General features: G+C 34.4%; 1 protein-coding gene across 1 annotated transcript; it reads right to left on the bottom strand.

The window, feature by feature from the left end:
• Positions 1-714: 714 nt before the first annotated feature.
• Positions 715-13,955, bottom strand: LOC142634513 (helicase-like transcription factor CHR28). The gene is made up of 12 exons (XM_075808825.1): positions 13,600-13,955; positions 12,985-13,078; positions 12,315-12,740; positions 10,887-12,154; positions 10,642-10,713; positions 9,242-9,319; positions 8,246-9,137; positions 6,736-6,866; positions 6,338-6,559; positions 3,804-4,424; positions 3,443-3,652; positions 715-1,265 (listed from the first exon to the last, which is right to left on the bottom strand). The coding sequence occupies exons 1-12, from the start codon at positions 13,777-13,779 to the stop codon at positions 1,161-1,163; spliced, it is 4,299 nt and encodes a 1,432-aa protein (XP_075664940.1). The 5' UTR covers positions 13,780-13,955; the 3' UTR covers positions 715-1,160.
• Positions 13,956-20,008: the final 6,053 nt, after the last annotated feature.

The raw sequence follows: 20,008 nt of genomic DNA, 5'->3' as shown, positions 1-20,008 counted from the left end.
CTGAAATACTTTAATAATTGTTCGCCAAAATAAATATTGCATACGAGTGAGGACACATTTATTATTCATTATGGAAAATACGACATTAATTAGGAGACTATCTAAGATATTAGGGTTTGTTTGCCAACTTACTTATGTATAAGCAAAATAAACCAATAAAAAAGAAGCTATAAAAATAATAATAATAAATAAATAAATAATAAAAACAGCTATATCAAGCGAACACAGTGAATATTATTATGATTGCATCATTGCATGTATTTGAAATTTGAATAGCCCCCTCTAGTACAATAGTTGTACTATGATCAGCTTTTAAGACATAAATGCCTCGCTACGCTACATCCTCCAGTAGTTAATATAAAAAATAAAATAAGATAAAAGGTCATCGTCAGGGTGAATGTGGCAATATCCGTCAGTTAAATTATTAGATATACGTGCAATCTTCAATACGATAGATATGGAGATCACTCTCATTAGTCTCAAATCTTTTATCAATTATACAATATATATAGAGTTAAAGCTAACACCTTCAGTTTGATACTTTCGTCACCATCTTTTTACTAGCATTACCTTCCTTCTCTTCATTAATCTCAGTACTGATCAATGGCAATAAATAACAAACAGATGTCAACTAAAGGACAGGGATAATACCACGATGATTACATTTAAAACTGCTTGGAATTTACCGTAATAATCAAAATGCTCACCAACAAATTGATAAAATCAAATTTTTTTAATCAACCTAAGACTTGTAAGCTCTGTATCACAAAAATAAAAAATAAAAACCAAAAAAAAAAAAAAGGTAATCTACTATCATTTACAATTGGAAGAAACATTTTTCCAGTGAATATACTTGCTGTAAAGTGTAGACTACTGATCTCCACATCCTATACAATGTGATGAGAGACTGAGGAAGATTGAGAGGGATCAATTCCCTAACAAACAAGAATTTTAAGGAAAAAGAATGGATCATGTGATTCTATATAGACTATTCACAGAAAATTTTCCTCAATATAGCCTCTTGTTACTCCTTTCAGATCTATTATCAGAGACACTGTCCAAATAATTGAGCTGTTGCTGACCCTGCCACTGCCAAAAACAAACCTATTGATAACCTGCGTTAGAAAATAAAATCTGTCAAACCTAAAATAACTCCCTAATCACATCATAAACAGGTATTTCAGGTCTTCCACTGTAAGGCGCGTCTGACGACCACCAGTTCCATCCTCTCCAAATGCAGCTGCAACCATCTCTCTCTTCTTTTGCTGCAAAAACCAGTGCATCCCACATGAGAAAAAACTAAAATCAGAGAAATCACAAACAAGATCAAGAACAATTTCAGGTACAAAAATGATATCAGTCATTATGAATGATGATATCTAAATTAAGACACGGAGCTGCATGGCGCAGAACAAGAGACCCTGACTAGTATCTTGGGTAATTATAATTTTGGTTGCAGTCAAATTATCATAAAATTTGCAAAAGGTTGAGCTGAGAACAGAACATCCAACTCCAAAAAACTACAGTGCAGACAAACAAAGCTCATTTTGTTGGCCTAGACAACATGTGATGGCTTTTCTAAAACAAGATATCTTTGTCAACTGTCTTGACAAAACAAATACCTAAGCCATGTACCCAAATCACAGCAGGCCAAGCCCACCCGAACATCACTGATATGCAGAATTAGTGCCACATCATCACGAATATGCATTACCCACATGAATATGATCACTTTTCATACCATTTTACCCATGTTGATATTATCATTCTGTCATCAAACTGGATTTAGTTGAAGCTTCAATAAAATCAGAAGTCAACAAGTGTCACCTAACACTGATCTATTTACTTTTCACATTCCCCCAATCATCCAAAAATATATATATGGTAATTAAACCCAAATGTTACAACCACTGTCGAGTACATTCAGAAAGAACGGGAAGGTTTCTAATGGCCACCATCTCCTTCAAACCAGCTCCCTGGGAGGACATCATTGCTCTGATATCTGTCATCAATGACAACCACCTCGAAGTTGGCAAGACAATAGTTATTAAACCCAAACTGACCCAGCCAGTCAGATCAGTGAAGTAAAGACTCGATACTTGATTCTTAGACCAGTTTGGACTAATTAGACTGTTTAAGAATTTGGCCCGGTGAAACCCCATTCAAACCCTGGGGGTTCTTTGTAACCCCATTCAACCCGGTTTGTACTTTTTCATGTACTTCAAATCACTCATTTATCTAATTTTTATAAATAGTTTGACATTTTGGTCTTTTGAAAAAATAAAATTGAAAGACCAAAATGTCAAACTATTAATAAAAAATAATTTAAAAAATTAGATACAAGTGATTTTGGGTACATGAAAAATGCTATATTAAGGAAAGAGATCAACAAACATAATATATTTCATGATTTATTATTTCCATAAATGTATCTCTTAATTTACATAAAAAAATTTGACTTTCTTTCATAAGATTTTTTTCTCTATATGAATTATTTTAACTTATAATTGTGTTGATATTCTCAATATATGTGACATGTTATCTTTTCTTTCAGAATCTTTGTTATATATTTGATATTTCTTTAACAAGTTAGCTCAATATATATATATATATATATATATATATATATACACGAATAGAATTTCAACCTATAGCGTCTACTCACTTTATCATCAATCAAGGTTTGAACCCCAAATCTCTAATTCGACCACAAGAAAGACTTTATTAGTTGAGCTAACAATTTTTTTTAGTAACCTTATTAGTTGAGCTAACTAGAGCCCACTTTTATGACTTATCATCTTGGTATTTGTTTGAATGTTAACACTATATATCTATCTACTATAGCTTAAGGATTTTGTGATTGCTATTCATTTTAATTAAATAAAAATCTGTTGATCTCTTTATATTTTACCTTATAGTGTGCAATAAGTAATATTTTTCATTAGGTATTTTATCATAAATCTTTTACCACGGATATTTTATATATGTTTTGTATTTTGTAGAATTGATCCATCAACTTTAAACTTTTAAATTTTTTTGAAAATATATTTAATTTTTATTTAAATTTTATTTGAACCTACAGGGTTAAATAACCATGGATGAGACCTTGGTCATTAACTCCAAATGCTACGGCCATGGTCGAGTAGGTAGAGAAAAAATGGGAGGGATTTTAATGGGATAGGACATCATATAGATTTGGCAAATAAATTCAGTTAAACAAGTAGAAAAAGTCTTCAACCATGCATATACCTCTCCAAAATAAGGTGATTCCTTGTTCCCAAATTCATCATGTTCCATAAATTTGATATGATACAACAGAAGAATATCAGGAGACAGGAAATACAAAACCAGATTGTCAAGAGAACTACAAAGTCATCAATGTCGACAAATTGCTGATTGAAAAAGCTTAACAATAAATAAAAGAGATAATTTACAAGAATACCTGAAGGGCTAATATACGATCTTCAACCGTATCTCTCACTGTTAACCGCAAAACTGTAACAGGACGCGTTTGCCCAATTCTGTGTGCTCTATCAATTGCTTGATCTTCAGTAGTAGGGTTCCACCAAAGGTCCAGCAGAAGAACATGGCAAGCTGCAACCATGTTGAGACCAAGACTAGCAGCTTTCAGAGACATGATCATCACAGACACCTGCCAAAAAAATTCAAATTTTAGATGTGTCCAAGGGGAAGTACGTTGACTAAATGTCTAAATACTTTGATCATCCTTCTCCCTCTACAATGATTGGAAAAACCCATAAATTCAATTAAAAATATTAAGAGATGCTATGATTCCCACAAACCTCTGGGAGGGTGTTAAAGTCCTTCACAGCTTTATCTCTGGCAAGAACAGACATTGTTCCATCAAGTCTTCTGTACTGAATGGAAGAATTTTTAAGACAAGCTTCAAGCAAATCCAACATCCTCGTCCACTGGGAAAACACTATGGCTTTCTCTCCAACTACCTTCACTGAATTATTAGAACTTCTCTCCACAGCCAAATGTTGTCTATCAGCATTATCCTCACACAATTCTCCATCAGAGTTGTTGTGACAGATGGCATTTTCATCAAGAGTGCTCTGTGCAGAACTAGCTCTTAAAGAACAACCTTGCGGTTTACACAATGAATGCAGGACCTCAAGAGCAGCCTTAATTTTGGTAGAACTATTATACGAGTTACCCCCATAAAAATGCTCAGCTGCATCAACAACTTCAGAAACAGAACGATTGGGGGAACCATCCTGACCAGGCTCATCAGAGAGAGAACTGTTCAGTGTGGCTTTGGAGAACACTGAAGATGCAAACAGTCTAACTTTGCAATTTGTCACAGGGCACTGCTTATCATCACCAATAAGATGTTCACTAATGCATTGATGGCAGAAAACATGACCACAAATTGAAACAACAGCATCTTCAGGAGGATCCTATAGAGAATTTAGCAGGATTGTCAGAACAGAAAAACCACATCAATTTTTAATTTGGCAAGAAAAACTCCATGGAATTTAAAAAGAAAAGGCATAGGTAGTAGTTATTGCAGAAGAGAGGGAGTTCTAAATATACACCATAATTGAGAGAGTTAACCACGTACTCATCATAGTGATATTCTCATGATAAACACAATTTTTTTTTTTTTTTGATAAGATCAAGAAAAACACATTCATTAAGAGTATAAAATGACAAGAACCAGAGTGTAAAGATATACCTGCTATTATTATACCATTTTTCCATCATAATGGTAGCTTGGTTGTTTAACATCAATTAGTGCCAATAGATGAAGTAAAGGGTTTTTTTTTTTATAAATAGATCAAGTAAAAAAAATAATAGAGGATCCTTTCAAAAGAAATAGACCTGGACATACCAGATTCAGCAACCACTAATTGAAATTGGTGAGAGAGTGTAATTAAGTGTGTGTTGGAGCTTGGTGAGACTGTAATTAAGTGTGTGCGCGCGTGCACGCACACGCATTTAGCAGTTCTTGTTTCTCAACAAAAAAAAAAAAGATTCAGCAACCACTAATTTGTTAAACTGGTTACTTTCCCTTATTCACTACAGAGGCATCTAATACATTCATCTAAGAAATGTAATTGTCCAGCATATCAAAGCCATAGCACCTCTCGCTTTCATACAAGGCACAAACACCAGTTATGTAGAAATTGATATGGGACACACAATGAAAATGTTATTTTAATTTAGTTTTATTTAATTCAGTGCTCATCACTAGTTCACCCCACCCCCCCCCCCCCCACCCTCTCTCTTCAAATTCAGTGTTGCATCAGTTTTGATTTTGTCCTGCATCAAAAATATAATTCTGAATTTGCTTTGTAACATCTTGCTTATTTGAGACTGAATAACACAGATAAGATGGAAACAAATTCAATCATGAAAATGGGCATTCCACTTGAGTAATTTGTTCCACTCTGAGATTAGACATCCTTAAGAGCTAATGCCCTTGTCATTGCTCTTGCCAAGCATTCCAAATAAGAATTGGAGGACAATATCTTAGCTATTCCATCCTACAACTCAACCACTAAATAATGAACCCCATTCTCTTTATTTAGTTAATTTTCTTATAATTACACTAATTCTTGATAAACTAGTGAACAGTAAATGCTACTTCTACTCATGTACAGTCAGATCTTAATATATAAAAAAAGAGAATAGAAGAAGAATCCACCTGATTGAACTCTACTACAATCAAGAAAATTTTTTTGACTGGTAAGTTATACATAGTGGGTCTTCTTATCCAAGAGAAAAAAAATTACATAGTGGGTCTTTCATCCACAACCTCACCCTCCACCTTGTACAAGGAGAGGAATTGCCATTTGAACTAGAGCTCATTGGCTACAACAATAAATTGATGAAAAAAGTATAAAAGTTTTGGTACACAGATCAGAGCACAGAGGCAAATGCAAGTTGTGCTAAAACCAGCACTAACCACACAAATTTACAAGAATTTCTAGAAAACTGCGAGAACATGTATACAAGACCAAATGTCATACACAAAAATCTACTGCAGGAAGGCAACCATAGAAAAGATGTAAAAAATTTAAATATAATAATAATAATAATAATAATAATAATAATAATAATAATAATAATAATAAAAAGAAAAATCTTAACAATTAAGTGCTGGTTTGGTACAGCTTACATTTTAGTTTTTGGAAAATAGGGCTTTTTGAAACAATTGTACCTAGGAAAAAAAAATGGAAGTTTAAAAAAGCTGTTTATGAAAAGTATGGTTTGAAACCGCTTTAACTAACGACACTAAAGCAGGCACACCTGCATACATGTGCACACGCAAACAAGAACCATAGAGAAAGGAAAAGTCAGTACATACATTGCAGATGCCACAAATTGCCTGAGATGCTTCTAAACGATCCAAAAGCCAAATTTGTTTTTCCTGAGGAAGCTTCTTTGCCATCTCAACTGAGGATCTCCATAAAGAACTTGAATCATAAGGCCTAACAAGAAGGGGGTGATCACAAGCTTGTCGAAGGCGCAAGAGCATCAGCAAGATGTTAACATAATTTTGTTTGACAGTTCCAGCATCTGCATATTCCTGCATGACAAACAATATGCAGTTGAAATACCCATCTAAAGCAAATAAAATGACCACCACATCAATAGAATATGATTATAAAAACTAGCAAAATTAAGCTTTTTTAAAAATCAAAACAATGCAATGTCAAGGAAAAGAAAGGAAACAAACTCCAAAGTTCCTTAATGAAACCATACTTGAAACTGAGCACGTGAATCAGCCTCTAATCTGGAGTAGAAATTACGTTCCTCATCTGAAAAATCCACCTTTTTCAGTTCTATAAACTTTGGTGGTAGGTTAATAATAGGTTCCCCATCAAGAAGTGTGTCTACAGAAAACAATTATTTTCCCATCAGATAATCATATCTCAGAGCAGTACCATTTCACATCAGTACTTAACTATAAGAATTCAACTGCATAGAAAATTAAAATTAACAGTAGAGAGTTGATGCATAGACATATAAAACAAAATAAAGCCCCAAAAAAGGCAAGGTACAGTTTAAATTATTGAGTCATACGAAGTTGGACAGGATATTCATGGATCCTAGATGTTGATAGGTGAACCAATATGCAATACTTTCCCAATGGATAACATAAAGCTGTGTTTATCACTGTACCCACAAATGTTAATTAAAAGCCACAGTAACCAGCCTCGAAGCAAACCACAGAAAACCACAGGAAAAATCAATTAAATAGTCGCTAACCCATGCAATGCAAGGAAAATTTATACCAAAACAAAATTATATATGATACATATATAATTAATAAGTACTAGCCTCATCACACACACTTCGCGCATGCGATTAGACTTTCTTTTTTTTTAGTGGTCCTATTTTGTAGAAAAAAAAAACTGCATTTTTTTATTTATATATATATATATAATTTTTATTTTAAAAATCTAATTTATAAGTGAATAAATAAATTTGAAAATTAATAGGAGAGTGGTCCTATGTTTTAGGCAATGTTTTAGTAGGAGTTAGAGTTGCATTTTTACTGGATTGTCCTTTAGTTTGTCTCTACTTAAACATAGGGCTGTAGAGGCATTTTTTAATTAAAAAATAAGGAATCCAAACAGGGAAAGCCCCTTAAATAATAATATAGATTAATAGATAAAAATTCAAATTAGATAATTCAAAGAAAATAATTTATTTGTGTTTGGTTGCTTTGTCTAAAACAAAGCTGATTTCCAATTAGTTTAAAATAACAATATATATTAGAATAAAAATGTGGCTTACAAAAGCTTATGCAGAAATATTAGAATCAGTCATGAAAAAGTCAAAGGCTTCCACTCTATATATATATATATATTATAGATTCCATGATTTCTAGTAGCAAAACATCAGTTTATGAATGAAAGAAAAGTTGAGGACTGAAATGAATGAAAACAAAGTTAGAGGACTAAAATGAAATCTGATAAAACTTAGAGGTTGGATTTTGCATTTTAGCCACACACACACACACACACACACAAAAAAAAGAGAGAGTGAATATTTCAAAATGTAGAAAAAACAATTGAGAAATATTTCCGAAAGCATCCAGGCAAGCCTGACCATTTGTGAAAGAGTATTCATGATCACAAGACACAGAATCAGAAACCAGCCCAGCAATAAGCATCAAGATGGGATAGCGAATTAGAATTTAACATGTCTAACAATTTCTACATGTATATAAACAAATCCAGAAAGTAAAATATAAAATAAGCATCACCTTTAGTGCGGCGTAACATTATTGTCTTCAAGACAGCTTGTAGTTTTTTGTACCCTTTGCTTGGACTCCTATTGATTGGGACCTTTATTGTGGAACAGAATGATGTATATTGAGCATAAGGATCATATCTGAGAAATCTGAAGTAACTATAAAGATCATCAATTGCATTCTGGATTGGAGTGCCAGACAAGCACCATCTACGTTTAGCACGAAGACCCCAACAGGCACGAGCCACTTGAGTTCTGTGATTCTTGATGCTCTGGGCCTCATCCAGGACAACCCTAAACCATGCCACCTTTGCAAGAGGACGTGCAGCAGACTCAAGCAGTGCACTATCCAAACCCTTCTTATTCTTTGAACATTTTTTATCAGAACTAGGACATTTCCTTTTCCTACTGGACGAGAAGCCAGTATCATCTTCTAGTTTCCCTTTCTCATCATCATCTTCATCAACAAGAGACTGCTTTGGGACCTCCATGCTGACAATTGAATATGTTGTGAGGACAACATCATATTTGGCCAGCTCATAAGGATCTTTTGTCCTGTTGCTTCCATGGTATACCAGCACAGAGAGATTAGCTTTGCTGGTTACCTTACTATTCAATTCCTCAAACCATTGCCGTAGAACGCTAGTGGGACAAACAATAAGGGTTCCAGCAGATGGCCTTCCCTTAGTTTGGACCAAAGAGTTCATGCTCTTCATCAGACTATTTGATGTCACTTGAAGTGAATTAGCATCTTGCTTCATGCCATTAAGTGCAGGAGGAGCATCATCATCCTCATCCAAATTTAGAGTCTCTAACTTCCCTTGTTTTACATTTTGATAGGCTCTAAAAGATGGAGGCCTCTCTTTGAGTATAAGTGCAATTGTTGATACTGTTTTTCCCAGTCCCTGCAAGAACATGGTTATATAATCCCAGAAGAAAATTAAGCACAGTTCCTTGGCATCTTACAATCAAGTGGTGTAAAAAATTTAATAGAGGAGAGAACATCAACCTGATCATCTGCAAGAATCCCTCCAGAGCAGTGGAAGCTAGCTGTCTCCTTTTGAACCATCCATGACAAAGCAATTCTCTGTCCAGGAAATCAGTTAAAAATAAACGGGTCAACAATCAGACAAACATTCAATAGACAGGCAAACAAAAAGCAGTCACCAAAGCAGTAAGGCAGAATCTAGTTCTACTTTTGAATACTATTGTTGGAATTATAAAGAGCACAGAATGAGCAAGCAAGTGGAAGTAGATTTAACCTAGAAAGCACGGGTGTAGCTCCAGGGCTGCCACACCCGACACTGGGGCAACGCGCCGATTCGCGTCCTTTTTTTTGTTTTCCAATTTGGGCCTATTTGGCTCCGATTTGGGCCAAAACCGGCCAGAAACTGGCCGAATCCGGCCTAAATCTGCCGAGAGATTGGCCGAAATACATGTAAAAAATAAAAAATAAAAACTTGAGTTGATTTCTTATTTAGTTATTAACTTATTTTATGTTTGTCAAATTATTTGTAGGTTAAACAACTTAAATTGAAATTACTGAATTATTTGTAGTTATTATTGCTCTTAAATTGGTATATGTTTACCATTATATGAAAATATATTTAATAATTTGTAAATAAAAATATATTTAATAATTTATTAGTAAACATATCCCACCGCACCTGCACCCGCACCCTACTTTTTCAAAAATTGTCCAATCCAACACCCGCACCCGCACCCGCACCCGCACCCGAACCCAAATCCACACCCGGGCTTCATAGATGTTAACATGCTAACCACGAAAAAACTATTCTACACTCTCATACAAAGATCCCCATCCACAAGTGAGGAAAATAAACTCTAATTAGTGTAGAAAGTTTGTTCTCTTTTTTTTCACTAATACGAAGCATAGGGGGGAGTAACTCCTAGAGCCTAGGCAATCTTTCTTTCCATTTGCTGGAATACAATAACCCATTTCATAGCTTACGTTTGTAACAAACAAAAACAAATTTACAGTGCTTGCTATTTGATCATTTATAAGGGATCATCTAAAGCTTGCATGCCAACGCTACCTTATTTACTAAATTTCTCAGAAGAGGCAATTAGAAGTGATTTCCATAATCACACAATAAAATCACTTTTTAATATCACGCAAACTAAGATTTCGTAAGCATTTCTTCTTTGGCATAGAGTAGCAATGCCTCTAAGCATCAACACCCACATCGGAGTACATATCACATTGCTGTAAAAGACACCTGCACACTTGATCACAAGATTCTAATTGGGCCCTAAAACTGCTTCTCAAGTCCTCATAAATGTTCTCTGCTACCTTCAGATGTCATTGCCCAATTTTAAACCTCAGAATTCCAAAAAACCCAAACATCCTAAATTCAAAGAGAAATAACATTATGGAACAATTAAAACCTGATGTCTTAAAAGAGAGACTGCCAAATCCCCATCTGGTGGACTAGCTTCTGACTTTGGCTGCGAAAGATCCTGAAATGAATAGAACACTGTAATTTCAACAAGGTTTCAGTGACAAATTACCATCAACATATAATTTAAATCATATTAAATTAAAAGATAGGAGCCTCTCGCATTCCATAGATGCGTTATATTTCCAGAACAAGAGAAACTAAAGATGATAATCCCGAACTAATAGAGCTAACCTGCAATGCAACTCGTAAAATATATCTTTCATCACTCTTAATCCTCGTTCCTCCTACTCCTGTGTAATGAACAGAATCACTAAATGTAGAATGTTGTGAAGTAATAAGTGAGTTCCCAATTGCTGGAGAATAATTTGTGTGTGGAGGATGACTCATATCTTCAATAATACATATATCAGAGTCCTCAACATGGTATTCGCCTGAAAAATTTTTACAATTTAAATCAAGGGTGACTTCTGATAAATGAGAACCCACGGTCTTAGATTGAACCAGTTTAGTCTCACTGTCACCCTTAATGCAATCCAACTGAATCTTGCTCAACATGGATGGCTGAGCACAGGGCACATATTGTTCCATCGCACTTGAATTCAAATGTCCACCACTAGTGGGAAATCTACTAACAATTTGACTAGCTATATCTTGAGAATGACAAGCTCTCTTAGACGCAATAATCACATCTTCTTTCTCATGTTTTACATGAATGTGCTTCTGACTTGATTGAGAATGTGAAATACCAGATGACTGCTTCACATCTTTGTCAACACAAAGTTTGGCATCAGCACTGTAAGAAGACTTTCTACTAACAGCTTCATCAATTACTTCCACAGAATGGCTACTAGGTGCAATGAATTCATCAGTTACTTCATCCTTTACACAAGTTGCTTGGTCTTTGCTGGACAAGTATGACTGAGTACAAATCAACAGTTTCTTCGACGCCTTGTCATCAATAGAACAATTTTCAGTATCAGATGATGAATTTCCACTGATTGATGACATATAATTATTGCCTTCACATAAAAAATATGACTGATTAGGCATTGACACCTCTGAGACAGATCTACCCATTATTCCCCTCTGGCCATTCAAAATCACCTTACTACTTGAGCATGCACTCTCATTTGAGAATTCCCCTATTTCATCCTTCGTGTTAGTCATCATTTCTGGATTACCCATTGAAAATTGAGAACTATAACTACTAGGCAAATGATGCCGTGAGAAATCAAATGTATCATCTGTAGCCATGTAATATTGCATAGGAGAATAATGGTCAGTGAAGTTACTTATAACATCAGAACTTTGACAGATAGTAGACTCAGTAGAAGTAACATTTTGGGAAGACAAATCTGCATCCCTTAATGATATTCCCATATAGGAACACGGAATATTTTCTTGGGGAGGTCTGAAGGTATCCATACTATTTTCAGCAAAAGCACCATAGTGTGCAGAATTTACACCAAAGCTGTTAAAGAATGGGTTGTATGAAGGATCTGCAACCATTAGAAAAATGTAGTAAGTTCTTCCACCTCAGTTTTCACAAACAACATGACGTACCATAAAATGATCTAGGCAAACTATCTATGCAAAACATAAATGCCATTATACAAATACTTAAGAACAATTAATATCCTCAGTAAAGAGTTTACATACATTTGGAATCAACATCCTCCCCTACATGCCTGCATTGTTCTTCAGTTTCACTGTTAGGGAAATCAACATACAAGTTATCTACACAATCTGAAACATTGTGAGCATCTCTATCAGCAAAACTGGAAGCTGTACTAAATGTTGGTATCTCAATCGGGGAAACTCCAGCTCTCCCTGTGAAGGAAGACTCATGGCCTGATACTTGTAAATTCCAGTCTTTGAGACTCGCAGAGCAAGCATGCACAGGAGAGCCTGTCTGTGTTGGGGGTTCCATGTTTCTATAGTCAGGAGCCATGGCTGAATTTTCAGCAGAATCAAATGAAGCAGCCGAGGCCCCTGTCCCAGAATCTGAAGCATCTGAGTTATAAAATGTGACAGGATCCATTAACTCAGGCCCTAACGAAGGTGCTTCTTGTGACATCTGAGGTCCTAAACAATAAGCAAGAAAAATCAACCAAAAAAAAAAAAATCATATGTAAACACTGAGTATTACCATATGTCCCCAATATATATAGATAGATAGATAGTTTGAGGGCCTTTGAGGAGGCATCAATACCCCACTACTTAGCTCAAAGAGAATATATTTTGAGGGATTTCATGAGAAACAAGGAAGAAGAAGAAGAAGAAGAAGAAGAAGAGAAAAAAAAAAAAAAGTCCAGCATAAATGGTTTACCACTTTGACACTGGGGATTGTCATTGATTACAGCATTAGGAGCTGCTACTTCACCTTGTGACACATATTTCACAGATGAACCCTCTGGACTGCTCTGCAATTCAACCACCAAAAAGTCAGCAGAAACTCATCAAAAGTTCCTCCGCCACCAAAAAATAAATAAAAACACCCAAAGATTAGCAAGCTCATCAAATTGACAGTTCAAAGCTCCAGTTCATAAAGCTTAATCCATGTCCATCAGATTCCACACTCTGTTCTTAACATCTCAACGGAAAAAGAAACCAATTCAACCCATAATACTGAACTTATCCATAGTAAGTAACCCTTAATTCTGAACTTATCCAAATCGGCAGATTCATTAAAAAATTGTAAGCTAGGCTACAAATACGAAATAAAAAATTAACAATGAGAAACAGTATAAAACCAAAATCACCATTCCTACAACACTCTACTAAGCTGAGATTTCTTCGACAAAGGATGATAATCCTCATTCATAAACCCCCCCTCGACATTTGATTATTCCTTTAGAGTCAAAATTCAATGATTAAAGAGACTATCTAGGGTTCTTTTTTTTAAAGTACCAGAAGCTAACTACACAATTGAATTGAATTGGACCTGCAATTGCAATTGTGAAGAAGAAGGCTGGGGATCTTCTCCAAGAATGTCAAGCAGCGTATTGATGTCGATGGACAAGTCCTCGCCGCTGCCACCACCAAAAAAATCACAACCATCATCATCAACGGCAGAGAAATCGCCACGTGTCCAGAATTCAGACCCGTCGTCCGCCATCAGCATGATCAGAGAAAAGAATCGGTCATATAAACCCTAAGTGTATCTCTCGAGCAAACCCTACCCTGAGAAGAAAAATAGATGCTCTGGGATCGAATCGAGAGAGAGAAGAAATTGGTCGTTTTTGAGGGGCGTGGTTTCGGAGAAAGTTCGTGAAACGCGACTTTTCTAATTCTAATTCTAAAAAATTCTAGTGGGTGTGGTATGGGAGGGAAAGAAACCAAAAAGTGTTGGAGGGTGGATGAGGGGAAAGTCATGGATCCAGTTTAAATAGGGTTTGGGTCCAACACCTGACTTTTTCTTTTTCTTTTTCTTTTTCTTTCTCTTTTTATAACTAGGTTTTCTTGTTATTTTTACTTTAAAAAAAAACTTTTAATGCCCGGAGTTTCTGGCTTTTCGTTGTTTCTTCTGTGATCTTTGTAATTGGACCTGTTTATGTCATGACTCGTGTTGTTGAGATTACAAAATTAATATAATTCATAAATATAAATACCTAATTTCATTTCAATTCAATTTCAAATAATAAAAACATTAAATTCGTAAGAATACTAGTATCAGGTGTGTCAAATACAAAATATTTGGCAAACAACAAAAAAAATCTCACATAAAATGTTCTAAATGCCAAAATATTTGGTATTAGTGAATAGTAAATCTTAAATTTGGAAGCGTACACAATAATCTTAAACATCCCACAACGTTCTCTCTTTTGTTGCCTCTTAGCGAGTCCAAATCTTCTGTCCCACTTTTCCTGCTCCATTTTATACTCCACTAATAAAAACTTGCCACGTGTTCACCTAATTAATTAAATACTATCATTTATTGACTTATTAATTAATAACGGTAGCATTAATAAGTCAATAAATGATAGTATTTAATTAATTAGGTGAACACGTGGCAAATTTTTATTAGTGGAGTATAGAGTGGAGCAGGAAAAGTGGGATAGAAGATTTGGACTCCCTCTTAGCCCTCTCTCTCTCTCTCTCTCTCTCTCTCTCTCTCCCCTCTGTTCCTCTCACTCTCACAGTCTCACCCTCTCTAGCTGCCGCCGATCCCTTCAGCTATTTGTGTTCTCAACCCAAGGCCGATCTTGCCCAGCCTTCGTCGTTGTCAATCTTGCCTAGCACAGTAGATCTTGCCCACGGGTTCATCTCAACTTGTTTTTATTTTTGTTTTGGGTTGATTTTAAGGTTTTATTTTGGAAGTTTTGGTTGGTGGTGGTGGCTGGTGGGCTGTGCATGGTGAAGGGTTTGTGGTGGTGGTGGCTACAAGTTATGTGTGGTGGAGGGGGCTGATTTTAGGGTTTTATTATTGTAGTTTTGAGTGGTTGTGGCGGTAGTGGCTAGATGGTGGCCACTACCAAGCGATGGTTGTTGGTTGTAGTGATAGTAGTTAATTGAGTTAATATTATTTTAATGTATTGAATTGTAAAATAAAACATTTGATTTAGAGTGTATTATAAAATGGTGTGTTAAAATAGAAAATATAGCTTTATGATGTGTCAAAATGACTTTTTTTTTTACAACATCTAATGCTAGTGCTCTAAATAGTTATAATTTTTTTTATGATCAGTGTCATATTAATTTATAAGGATTACATGGTAAAATTTGTAATATTCCTAATTTCACTTTATTTTGCTTTAATAATTTGATAGTTACAATAAATAAGAGAATTTGAATTGTGAAAATGCTAAATTGAGCTACACCTACAAGTCTCTTTCACTATTAGAACTAGCTTATAACTCCATGCATATGCATGGATATACTTAAAAGATACACATTAAGATGCATAATATAATTCTTACATATATAATTTAAATATTATTGATAGTCATTCTTATATTTTTTTAACTCTTTAAAAAGTATTGTAAGAATGTTATTAGATAAAAAATGTAAATTGTCTATTTTTAAAAATATTTGTATGTTCATTAATTCTAGACTATTTGGTTTTTGTACACAACAACTCACTTGAATTAATATTTTTGATATGGTCCCATATTTGATTCAAAAATTAAGAAATAAAAATCTCCCTGAAAATAAATAATTTAGGATATATGATGCAAAATTGGACGTCAATTGTAGAATCTATTTGGATTTTCTTTAAACTTTACCTATTTATATATGTGTGTGTGTGTGTGTGTGACTTTTAAGTTTGAATTGTTTTTAGTTATACAAAAAAAAAAATGCTCATAAAAATAAAATCATTCCAACTCTCTCTTCCTCTAATTTTATATATAGTGTTAGATATATGATTATGTTTTGTATGATTTATTTATATTGGACTTCTCATTTTCTACACTAGATTAACTCATTTGGCATAAAAATTGAAAAAATTCAATTAGATGGGACATATATATATATATATATATATATATATATATGACTTATAAACTTGAATCGTTTTTAGTTTTATAAAAAAGAAGGCTCATAAATATAAGATCATTTAAAAATTATATTTTTTATAGTTTACTTATATTGAACTCCTCATTTTTTAGACGAAATTAACTCATTTAGCGCAAAAAAAATTAAAAAACTTAGATTAAATAGGATACATGTCGCAAAATTAAATTCTAATTGAAACTCAATTTTTACATAGAATTAACTCACTTGGCACAAAAATAAAAAAAAACTTAGATTAGATAGGACATGTGGTGCAAAATTAGACTCTAATTGAATTTCAATTTGAAATCTAATTGGATTTTCTTTCAACTTTACCTATTATTATTATTTTATATATATATATATATAGATTAATTTTCACTAAAAAAAATACATAAATTAATATATCACAATAGAAAAATTGCGTTTAATAGAAAAAAAAAAAAAAAACCACCACTACCATTTAATTTTTTTTACCCATAAATACGATTTGTGAATAAAAAATATGTACATACATTTAGTTTTATTTATTTATCTAATTTAATTATGTAATTAATACAAGTGAATGAGATTTATTTATAAAAATAAATAAATAAATCCAAGTGAATTCACTAAGGTGACGTAGCGTAGTAGAAGGAATACGCAACAATCTCGAGAAAAGAGATGTTGAGTTGTGACATGTGACTTTGTGAGTGTGAAAAAAAAAAAAAAAAAAAGTGCACGAGGAGGCTATTGACTATTGGCTAGCCCGTGAGAAACAATAGGCTTCGGTAATTTCCATGCTGTGTTTGTCCTTTTCACACTCCCATGCCGACTAGGATTAGGATTATGGATGATTAGATTCAGAATCAATCTGCCACGCGAATTTGACACGTCAATTTCTATCTTAATAAGTAAGTTAAGTATTTCGGGAATATTGGAGTAAGTTAATCTAATTTGGTAAATTGTTTTTGGTTTTTAATTTTAAATATATCACTAAAATTACTTTTTAGTTTACAATTAATAATTTAATACTTAAAATATTTTGTGAAAGTAAACTTTTTAAACCTAAAAAATTAAAATTGTAAAAATATTATAGATATAACATTTTTTTATAATTAGGTGGCGTTTGGATTGCGTTTTGGAAGTGAGTGTTTTGCATTTTGCGTTTTTTTTTTTTTTGTTTTTTTTTTTTTGTTTCTGGACCCGTGCATCTTGCACTGTTCATAGGACATGAACAGTGCAAATAGAAAAATAAACAGTATTTTCATTTATGAATAGTAATCAAAATTTCTTTTTTATTATTTTCAGTTTTCAGCAAAATAAGCGATATCCAAATGCACCTTTAATGAAAGTTTTTTCAAAAAAATTATTTAATTAATGGAGGTCATAGATTTACTTAAATGGGTATATTCTTATCATTTATTTAGAAATTTCCAACACTTTCAGTCAAAAAAAAAAAAAGTTTCCAACACATTATGTTAGATGATAGAAAAATATTGTTTCACATAATAAAACCTTTCCCCTTCTCAATCTAATTTTCTTATCTTTCTTTTGTACAAGATTCAAAATATGTTCTAAAAGTGAAAGTCTTACTAATTAAATTTCGGAAATAGTATACTAATGTTTTGATTATTATTATTATTATTATTATTTTGAGAATCAAGACTTGAATTTCATTAAAATAAATCAACCATGGTCAGTTAACAAAACAGAATAGAGATGTGGGGGAACATCCTCCATCCACACCTTTAAACCCGCGACATGTCGTGCATGTTTTGCAAGGTTGAGAGCAACAGAGTTGCCAAGTCTACGAATGTGGGAAAATGAAATACAATTGACATATGTTGAGACTTTTGCTGCAGCTAGGATTAGATTCTATAATTAAAGTCAAATTTTATACCATATGTCCTAAATTATTTATTTTTAAAGAGAGTTTTATTTCTTAATTTTGGAGTTAAATATGAGAGTCCAAATCTTCTATACCACTCTCCCTGCTCCACTCTATGCTCCACAAATAAAAAATTTGACACATGTCCACCTATTTAATTAGATGCTAACTTTTTGCCCTTTTATATTCCAAACTTTCAGTTTCCTAAAAAAATTAAACAAAAAACCAACACATGTTCACCAGCCACCATCACCGGTCCATCACCACCAGCTTTGCCGACTCCAATAGAAAGAGATCACCAACATTGTCATCGGCCATCCACTGCTGCTGCCAGGTCCACACCTAAGCCAGCCAGCTAGTTAGCAAAAAAAAATTTACTAGATATTCAACCACAAATTGGTACAAGTCAGTACATAACCTTTTTTTCGTACTTTGATTACCACAATTAATCAATCAGCATCACGGAAACTGAAAATTTTCAAGAATAGAAAGCCACGAAGCATCGTGCCACATAGCAAAATAAACACAGCAAACCCATGTGTTGGTGTGGACTTGGCAGCTAAGGTGTGGACTTGGCAGCTAAGGTGTGGACCTAGCGGCAATAGTGGATGGCTGATGATAATGTTGGTGATCTCTTTCTAGTGGAGCCGGTGAAGTTGGTGGTGCTGGACTGGTGATGGTGACTAGTGAACATGTGTTAGTTTTTTGTTTTAATTGTTTTAAGAAACTGAAAGTTTGGAATATAAAAAGGCAAAAAATTAGCATCTAATTAAATAGGTCCAGATTAAGGACTCTACCTAGTGAGTATTTTTTGTGTGATAAGGAGCGTCATTATAGGCTAAGAAGTAGATGCCCATCTCGCGAAGGCTTGGGAAATGATGCTATGAGCCGCGCCTTGCGCTAGATTTCTAAATCACCTTTTACGTGAAGGATTGAGGGAGGGAAACTTCATCAGCAGTTTACACAACCAACATTTACCCTGTATAATGGCAGAACAGACCTTGTGGAGCATGTTAGATACTTCAACCAGAGAATGGTTGTTCACTTAAAGAATGAGACCTTGATGTGCAAGGTATTCCCATCCAGTTTGGGGCCTATGGCGATGAGGTGGTTTAATGGTCAGAAGGAAGGTTCTATTAACTCCTTTAAGGAGCTTACTAGGGCATGCGAGAAGGGGAAACCCTGAAAACGTACTCTGACAGATACTAGAAGATGTTTAATGAGATAGATGTAAATTTTGACGGGGTGGCTATAAGGACTTTCAAGGTCGGTCTGCCTGCTGAGCACAATTTTTTTTTTTTAAATCTTTGACAAGAAAACCTATTAAGAGTGTACGTCAGCTCATGGATCATATTGATAAGTACAAAAGGGTCGAGAAGGACCAACAACAAGGGAAGGGGAAAGCTAAAGTACTCCCTTAGGATCGAAGGGATTTCAGGTTGGAGAGGTATAATAACAATCGACCTCAAAGAGATTTTGTTGGGCATTCTGGATCTACTGCTGCTCAAACGGTTAGCACTGTGTTCCGAGAACCTGTGCACCAAATTTTAGAAAAAAATTAAGAATGAGCCGTATTTTAAATGGCCAAATAAGATGGGGGAGACCCTACGAAGCGCAACCAAAGCCTTCATTGCCAATATCACTAGGAGCGAGGACACACCATAGAAGATTGCAGGAATTTGTGAAGTCATTTAGAACAGCTGGTTAGAGTTGGGAAGTTAAAACAGTTTTTGTATCAACCCAATGGGCAAGGAGGCTAGGCAAGGTTAGGACCTTAAAGGGATACTTTTTCAAGATCACCTTTGGGGACAATTAGTGTTATTCTTGCTGCACCAGGTAGGACTGGCTCCCTCCCATCCAGGGTGATGTCTATAGCCCAGTCGTTTGCTAAAGATCAGACCTCTGATCCCAAAAGGAGTAGGTTAGAACCCGACCAACTTTGAGCTTCTCAGACGAGGATAAAGTGGGAACCTTGCAACCACACGATGAC

Source organism: Castanea sativa, chromosome 5 (genome assembly GCF_040712315.1).
Source record: "Castanea sativa cultivar Marrone di Chiusa Pesio chromosome 5, ASM4071231v1".
In the NCBI taxonomy this organism is placed as follows: Eukaryota; Viridiplantae; Streptophyta; class Magnoliopsida; order Fagales; family Fagaceae; genus Castanea; species Castanea sativa.
The sequence above is the reverse complement of the archived record's forward strand: the minus strand, read 5'-3'. Positions and strand labels throughout refer to the sequence as shown.

Coding starts and splice junctions, on each gene's coding strand:
- LOC142634513 (XM_075808825.1), bottom strand. CDS start 13,779: ATGCTGATGGCGGACGACGGGTCTGAATTCTGGACACGTGGCGATTTC. Junction 9,138..9,241: donor GGATTCTTGCAGATGATCAG/GTTGATGTTCTC, acceptor ATGTTCTTGCAG/GGACTGGGAAAAACAGTATC. Junction 4,425..6,337: donor CAATTTGTGGCATCTGCAAT/GTATGTACTGAC, acceptor AATTCTCTATAG/GATCCTCCTGAAGATGCTGT.